This window comes from Salvelinus sp. IW2-2015, unplaced genomic scaffold, assembly GCF_002910315.2.
Source record: "Salvelinus sp. IW2-2015 unplaced genomic scaffold, ASM291031v2 Un_scaffold4883, whole genome shotgun sequence".
In the NCBI taxonomy this organism is placed as follows: Eukaryota; Metazoa; Chordata; class Actinopteri; order Salmoniformes; family Salmonidae; genus Salvelinus; species Salvelinus sp. IW2-2015.
In genome coordinates, this window is record NW_019946152.1 from 42,906 (window position 1) to 51,942 (window position 9,037).

General features: G+C 39.1%; 1 protein-coding gene across 1 annotated transcript in view; it reads right to left on the reverse strand.

The window, feature by feature from the left end:
* Window positions 1–8,919, reverse strand: part of LOC112077741 (B-cell receptor CD22-like) — a 10,444-nt gene extending 1,525 nt beyond the window's left edge. Inside the window, exons 1-5 of the mRNA XM_070441818.1 lie at window positions 8,782–8,919; window positions 8,154–8,498; window positions 7,779–7,991; window positions 7,224–7,553; window positions 6,535–6,897 (exon numbers count right to left, since the gene is read on the reverse strand). Of these exons, the coding sequence (XP_070297919.1) occupies window positions 6,535–6,897; window positions 7,224–7,553; window positions 7,779–7,991; window positions 8,154–8,498; window positions 8,782–8,836 (1,306 nt within the window). The 5' untranslated portion in view covers window positions 8,837–8,919. The remainder of the gene's footprint in view (window positions 1–6,534; window positions 6,898–7,223; window positions 7,554–7,778; window positions 7,992–8,153; window positions 8,499–8,781) is intronic.
* Window positions 8,920–9,037: the final 118 nt, after the last annotated feature.

Sequence of the window (9,037 nt, forward strand, 5' to 3'; positions counted from 1 at the left end):
GATTTCACATGTTAGCATTCTCACATCATGTTCAAATCATCTGAAGTGACTTTGTTGAGCTTCACAATGCATTTTTTTAAACTTTTGATGATTTCGAAATGATATGCGAGAAATGCCTCTTATCAGTCACATGACGAATGGGATTTGTGCCACGACTGCTAAAACGTTAGCAAGTGGAAACAGTGCCAGGGAAAAATAAACCAAGCATGGACTGCTGTCACACCATGTTCATTAGACTGCTAAAGTGTAGTAAACCAATGTGTCATGTAATTTGGGGAACCTTCAAGATATGATAACAATATATTAGCAAGAGAATAGAGTAAGTCTAGCTTTGGTTTGGTCCATAGCGCTTTAGTTCATGTTCTTGATGTTCACTTAGTCCAGGTTCTGCGTGTTCTCTTCAGTCCATGTTTGTGGGTGTTCAACAGTCCAGGTTCTGTGGTGTTCTATCAGTCAAGTTCTGTGGTGTTCTCTTCATCTAGGTTCTGTGTGTTCTCTTCCCTCCAGGTGCTGTGGTTGTTCTATCAGTCCAGTTCTGTGGTCGTTCTCTTTAGTCCATTGTTCTGTGGTGGGTGTTCTCTTCAGTCTAGTTCTTGTTGGTTCTCTTCTCTCCAGGTTCGGTGTAGTCTATCAGTCCAGTTCTGTGGTGTTCTATCAGTCCAGTCTTGTGGTGGTTCTATCAGTCCAGTTCTTGTGGTTCTTTCATCAGGTCTGTGTGGTTCTTCCTCAGGTTCGTTGTGTTCTATCAATCCAGGTTTCATGTGTCACAGTCCAGTTCTATCGTGTCTATCAGTCCAGTTCTGTGTGGTTTTCTCCCCTTAATGGTCTGATGAACAGAGGCTGAGCGTCTCTCTGAAGAGCTGTGGAACGTGTCACTGCGAGTCCCTCACACTCTGAGAGAGACAGCGACACAGGAAACACAGTATGAGCACTTTACACACTGCTCTATAGCATTCTCTCTCACTTCTACTTTCTGTTCATTCTCTCCTCTGTCTTCTGTCTTTCTCTCACTCACCTACTTACCCACCCACTCACACAAACAAACACAAAACTATTATACAAAATAAACACATTCATGAATATGCTATAACATAATTACTGCCAGAGTGTCTGGTCCTCATTTTCAGTGGTGTGTTCCCAGTTAGGTCAGGATGGACACACTGTGAGAAGAAGAGCTGTGTCAAGTAACAGTGAAAATAGTAGAAAATTTTAAAAAGGCAGTAACTTATCAACAGGAAGTTTGTTCATATCATCATGACCATCTGTAGAATCTATCCAGACTATCCAAATAAAGTGTGACTAAAAAACAATATCACTGTAAAATCCCTTTATCACTTAGTTATCACTCTAAAACACTGATGAGAAGAAATCCTATGTTTATACAGATGTAAATACAAACCAGAACAATTTTCCTGAAATAAATGTAATTCAACAGTTTAGCTTAATTGAATGTAACTGACCTATGACAGTCAGAATGACTCCAGATCACCAGTATATTTCCTTACGGTCTGATCTGTTATAAATCTAAACTTGTAAGTAGCTGAGTCACACTCTCCCAGGTCTCTGATCGTCAGGTGTGACCATTTCTTTCTTTGTCTACAGTACATCACATGACCAAGATAGTCTGGTTCATCACTCAGAGTCACAGGATTCCCCTCACATCATTTTTAGTGAACCAGAAGTAGTTGTTACTGTACCACTGGGATATGTGTAAGAGCAGGACAGATCCACTGTTGACCCTTCAAGGTACAGATACTCTGAGTGATGTACGTAACATCCTGACCCAGTAACACTGCAACACAATCACACATTAAAGTGATTAACATTACAGACCCATTTCCTCACACTAAACAGCATATTCCATACCTTGTTGCCGTACTCTACTTGCTGAGTGTGAATGGAAAACCACAGAAAGGCCTAAGTGTACTCAGTGAGGTTGAAAGACAAACTATTCCAGAAAAGCAGAATCCCTAACAGACGATTGTCACTGAAACACACCAGAATAACATTAAGATAACATTACTAAAAACATTATGAATGAGACCATACCATGCTACAAGACCAGAGAAAGACCCCCAACACACTTCCTGCTGTTCTCAAGGCCATTGTTGCATCTCCCACCCTGCAGTCTTAGGAAACATAAAACAACAACTCACTCTATAGCTGGTGAATAACTCCACTGATATCATTAAAACAGTCAGGGTCCATATCCACAAAGTGTCTCAGAGTAGGAGAGCTGATCTAGGACCAGTTTAGCCTTTTAGATCATCATTATATGGACCGGTAGACCTGATCCACATCAGCACTCCTACTCTAGACAATTCATGAATACTGGCCCTGATGTAACAACCAAAACTATAGGTCAAAAAATGTAAGTAGAAGTAAAATGATACAGTACACACATATAATATTATATATATATATATATATATATATAATAATAATGACAAGATCATTAAATAATATATATATATATATATTTAATGATCTCGTCAACTTACATATTGAAGGGAGATGTTGTACAGTGAGTCAACGTACCGTTGTAGCAGTGCATAGAGAAGAAAAGTGTGTGATTTTAGTGATTGACACATTTAGAAAGTAGCCTATTCAGGGATTTAAGACAATCACATGCATCAACAGCAGTTCAAAAAAGGATGTACTGGATCTACTGCTAAAGACCACATAGCTATTTTACATTTCTTCATTTGAGGAGTGGCCTACATTTTTTAACGAGATAAATGCAGCCCCATTTTCATGTAGTCTTTTCTTTAAATACAAGCCACAACAAAATGTTGACATTTCTATAGGTTTCTTAATGTGTTTCCTCACATAATGGCACCATCCCTCTCATCATCTGCATCAAAGTGCTACTGAAGTTCCATGTTCTAGACTAGAGCTTCCACCTTACTGCAGCTCAACATTACTGCAGCCTCCTGTCTCTCTTCATATGTCCCAATCATGTCCTCATCCATTTGGATCAATAACAAAATAACAAACGGGTAACAAGATGCCCAGACTGAGATCCCGAATCCCAACCCCTCCCAAGTGTGCAAGTTCACTCTTCCCGTCATGGATTTAAAAAGTATGAGACTGGTGTGAACATTGCGAGTTTCCATATTTGTAGCTGAATCCATATCAGTGGAACAGCGAAGCTGAAGTCTTTCCCTATACACAGTCTATGTCTTTGCAGGGACCAGAAGAAAACGAACGAGGATTCACATTTTCTCAAAATGTATTTTCATCCATGTTGTTTTTTTCTGTGATTGACACTCGACAGTAATTCAGACAATCCGATCAGAGAGCCGAAACATCAAATCTACGAGCTCACAAGGCTCTTACTTCGGGGAAGAAGTGGGCGATTCAGGGATACAGCGGAGATTCAAAAAGAAGATGCATCAGATAAAGATACAAATGAAAATACACTAAATAAAATGTCAAATAACATTTGAAAATGTTAGAAAATCGATACGAATGAAAACCACGCATAAAGATATTGTGTTATTAAGAGTTGATGTGGACTGGCATATGAATTCAGTGAACTAGCTATCTCAGCTGGCTGTTAGCTACATAAGCAGACGTTGTTCAGTGAAACGAAAGCAGCCAGCTAGAATTAACTCTTTTACCTCTGACAATCAAGTATGGACTTCCATAAACTGGCATTTTGTGCATCACACAGCTGCTCTGAACAAAGTGTCGGATTGGAACTATACGTGCGTTGCCGCTGAATTACACGCATGTTTATGATTTGTTACATTTGTTTACACTTCACACATTAGAATGTTTAAAAAGTAATAAGAAACATTGCATCAAGCAGAACTACTTCCGAATTTTGAGACAAAATTGTCATAAAAACATTTAAACAAATATTTGAAAAAATCTAGCAAACTATATATAAAGTGTATAGAAAACTAATTTAATTTATTTGGTAACAGACAACAAAATTTACTTGCTGTAAAACACATTTTTAAACTGGTAGCATGATACCCAAGAAAGACTCGCTGCCAATGGTGCTTAACAAAGTACTGAGTAAAGAGTCTGAATACTTACGTTAATGTGATACTTCAATCTCTGTATTTTAATCAATTTGCAAACCTTCTAAAAACCTGTTTTTGCTTTGTCATTATGGGGTATTGTGTGAGATTGGATGAGGGGGAAAAAACGATATAATTAATTTTAGAATAAAAGCTGTAACGTAACAAAATGTGAAAAAGTCAAGGGTCTGAATACTTCTGATGACTGTATATTATTAGATACTATTATAAACCAGGTAGTTGTGTCCTGGATGCTATTGCTGAATAACATTTCATTCAATGTACTGTATATCAGACAATAGAACACTCGTATGACACAAAAATATTTGTTTGCTTTCTATTTATTTGGTAACCAGTTTATAATAGCAATAAGCCCTCGGGCTTGTACGTATATGGTCAATATGCCACGGCAAGGCTGTATCAAGGCACTCTGCGTTGTGTTGTGCAGAAGAACAGTCATTAGCCGTGTACATATATTGCCAATATACCACACCCCTCTGACCTTATTGCTTAATATACCACTAGTTTGAATATACGGGTCAGATATACAAGCGGTCTTCTTGGTTCTGGGTTTGTTGTTTCAGTTCTTCTTGGTCTGGTTTGTTGTGTTCAGTTCTCTTGGTTCTGGGTTTGTTGACTCGCTGTAAAAAACAGAGGAGCCTCCTCAGTGCTTGCTCCACCGTTGGCCTGGAGAAAGAAACAGACGTGAAATTGAGTCCCAAATGGCACCTTACTCCCTTATAGTGCACTACTAGACCAGCAGCAGCATATGCATGACCTTGATGCTGTCTGTGTGTTCACAATGTTCTATATAGTATAGACTCTAGTTGTATTAATGGCAGAATATGCTCACTGGGTGCAGAACTGGGGAGGTTGAATTTCACAGCAGCGTATATTGGACATCTTGGTCCTGTTTCTGTGTTGATGCAGCTGGACGTGGAGTACAGAGGCAACTTCCTGTGTTTGGAACGAGAGAAGTGACGCTGCGCTAGTGAACATCATCCTGCTCGTCGTGCGCTGCTGTCTGTGCTGCAGTAGCAGGTCATGACCATGCCTGAGATGTTGTCATACACTGAATACTAGAGTCTCCCTGATGAGAGAGAAGGACAGACAACATGAGGAGAGAAATTTCCACAAAACACACAGTCATCACATCATTTCTGATTCCAACAGACTCACGCTGTCCATCACTCGTCTGTTGTCTCTTGTGTTGGAGTGGATGTAAGACCTTCTTCCTGTTGTACATTAATGAATGTATGAAGATATCAACCATCAATTAATTAATTAAGTAACTTTTTTTTCTTTAAATGCACCTTTATTTAACTAGGCAAGTCAGTTAAGAACAAATTCAAATTTACAATGACTGAAGTGAAATGATAATAAAACATATGCAATCTCACTCACCTGACCACATGAGTCCAGAGAGACAGAGGATGAGAACCAGAACAACAACTATGATTCCTACAGCTGCAGCACAACGAGGTTTGTTTCCCTATAATAAAATATGGATGATATAGTACATGGCATTTCTTATAATCTAAAATCTAACACATTATAGAATATCAACACAATGCATGTTAATATATTTGGGATCTTATAATACTGTCACATCATAAGCCAACACATAATTATAAACCAAAGTGTAATCAGTCAAAACACAATGATTAGATCAGCTTGAAACCTGTCAATTTTATTAAGTATTGAAATGTAACTTTACGTGCTACAAAATCATCAGAGCTGTTAGAGTTCATAGATCCTTTTCCATTCTGGCCTCACAGTAATATTCTCCTCTGTCCTCAGAGCTGATGTTAGTGATGCTGTAACTCTGTCTTGATGCTTTTGCTAGGCTATGTTCTTCTTGTACAGGTGTATTTGTCCACAGGGGTGGCGAGGTCATCACTGCTGCAGTCAGAGTCACTGAACTTGCCCTCCACTATTTCACCAAGAGACTGACTGACACTGAGGTGTTCCGTGGACCATCTGGTGTAAAATACATTGTATTTATTATAGCAACTTTTGTGTTTACATTTTACGGTGAGTTTGAAATAATTTATAAATTATAATAAATTATTAATCAGAGCAAAAGAAAATCTGAAACAGAATCACTAAAATAATGTTGACATTGTGCGTAATGCACATTCAGGAAATGGGATGATCCACGATCGTGTGGAGAGACGACCAAGAAACGCAGCTGGATTGGAGTTCCACATCTTTATTTTTAGTGAAACTTAAAAATAAACCAAGAAACAAACAACACACCGTGCAGTACTGAAGTGCAACATGCACTCACTCAAAAACAATATCCCACAAAGGCAGTGGAAAAAGGCTTCCTTAATATATCCCCAATTAGAGGCAAAGATTACCAGCTGCTCTAATTGGGAACCATACAAACCAGCCACATAGAAAATAAATGACTAGAACACCCCCCTAGTCACGCTCTGACCTAAACACCATAGAGAACCGAGGGCTCTCTATGGTCAGGGAGTGACAGGATGTTACACACTAAAATATGTATTGTTAGATATATTTATGTGGAAACAATCTATTCTAAATTCAAGTATCATCATGATCAGTATATCAAACTGGACATCCAAACCTCCAATGAACTTACATGTGACAGTGAGAGTCTCTTCAGCAGAGGGGAGATCCTCATGGCCTTTTACAGCACAGGAGTATCTGCCTGTATCCTCACTGCTGACTGAGAACAGGATATAGACAGGAGAGTAGGTGTTGCTGTTTGGTATAGGCTGTCCATTCTTATACCAACTGTAGGCTGTGATGGGGTCCAGTGTACATTTGATTTTACATGTCAGTGTGACTCTCTCCCCCTCTGACACAGATGTAGGATCCATCTCCAACACAACATCTAGAGTAAAAGGAACCAAGTCATTATTATCCTCCTATTTATGTAATTTTATGTGAAATATTATATTAGTTTTTTTCCCTGTTACATAACACTGCAGTGTCTGTATGACTGCCCTTTAATAAGGTAATTACGGTCATTAATTTGATATATTTAGGCAGGACAGTCAACTCTGTAATAATTTCCACTGTTTTCCAGGAAGTCCTGGGTTCCATAGAATCAATAAAACAGATTAAAACACATAATTCTCATTAGCATACATACAAAACCCCACTCACATTACATCTATCTAGATATGTGTCCTAGATGTGAGATGAGTGACAGATTACCTGTGACAGTCAGYGAGACASGTGAGCCAGAAAACTTTCCTCCAGATGTTATGAATCTGAACCTGTACCCAGCAGAGTCACTCAATCTCAGGTCTGTGATTCTCAGGGTACAGTCACTCTTCTTATCCCCAAGGTACTCTATATGACCCTCATACCCTGGCACTGAGCTAAGATCTTCAGCCTCCATACCAGACTCCCATTTAGTAAACCAGAAAGCTTTTTTGATCTCATGGTAACTGGGATATGTGTAAGAGCAGGATATGTTCACTGTTGACCCCTTCAAGGCACAGATCTTCTGATGGGTGTAAGTCACACTCCAACACTTCTTACCTGAAACACAAGACAATATAACACCTTTATAACATTCTTAATTACAATATCTACTGTATACACTGATGTTGTTTATAAAGTAGAAGAACACTATTTAACTGTTAATAGTAGTGAAAACCATAATTATTAAATACTTATCAATATTTACTGATTCATTGACATTAGTCTCACAACAAAAACAACATTGTATTTATCTGAAATGTTTATAGAAAAGTCTAGACTCACACACTGCAGGAGAGTGGAGATCCTCATGGCCTTTTACAGCACAGGAGTAACTGTCTGTATCACTAAAGTAGTCTGAGTACAGGCTGGAAGTGTCCTCCTTTACTTTGTGTCCGTTCTTGTACCAGATGTAGGTGGGGTTGTCAGTCAGAGTACAGGTGGTGCTACAGGTCAGTGTCTTGTCCCGATATCGACCAGTCACCTTCACCTGAAGACCTGGAGAATAAACAATATCACTGTAAATCCCTTTATCACTGATTTATCACTCTAACACAAAGATGGAAGAAATCCTATGTTATAGAGACATACATACAACGAAGACAATTGTCCTGAACTAATTGGAATTCAACAGTTTAACTATATTGAATGTAACTGTACCTGTGACAGACAGAGCGACTCCAGGATTGCCAGTATATCTCCCTCCAGTCTGATCTTTTTTAAATCTGAACTTGTACGTAGCTGAGTCACTCTCTCTCAGGTCTCTGACTGTCAGGGTGTGGCCATTCTTCTTATCTCCACGGTACGTCACACGACCTTTGTAGTCTGGGTCATCTAACAGACTCACAGGTTTCCCCTCAACATCATTTTTATTGAACCAGAGGGTTGATGTGACTGTACCACTGGGATATGTGTAAGAGCAGGTCAGCTCTACTGTTGACTCCTTTAAGACACAGCTACTCTGAGGGGTGTAAGTCACACTCCAGCCATTCTTTCCCAGTACCACTGAACAGTAGCAGAACACAACACAATGGTATCAGAATGAAGACAAGGCCAATTGGCTCACACTGAAGGTAGGGTTTGTCCACACTTTGTTGCCATAGTTGCAGAGTTGAGTGTGAATGGAAACCACAGATAAGCATCACTCAATGAGGTGTGAAAGATAACTATTTAAGTGAAGTGGAGACGCCTAACAGAACACACCAGAATAACATTACAATTCTTATCCTTTTAGAAATGTCTGTAGATTGATAAACAGAGCAACTAAAAGATAAGAATGAGACCATACCTGCTACAGACCAGAGAAAGACCACCAACACACTTCCTGCTGTTCTCAAGGCCATTGTTGCATCTCCCACCCTGCAGTCTTAGAAACATAAACAACAACTCACTCTATAGCTGGTGAATAACTCCACCTGATACATTGAAGTAGAAACTTTAAATGTGGTACAGGGCCTCATTACTGAAAATGAACCAGGCTCATATTGTGTTGTGTTGTATTGTGCTGTATGGTTGTCTATGTGAATACTGTCTGTCTGTAAGTC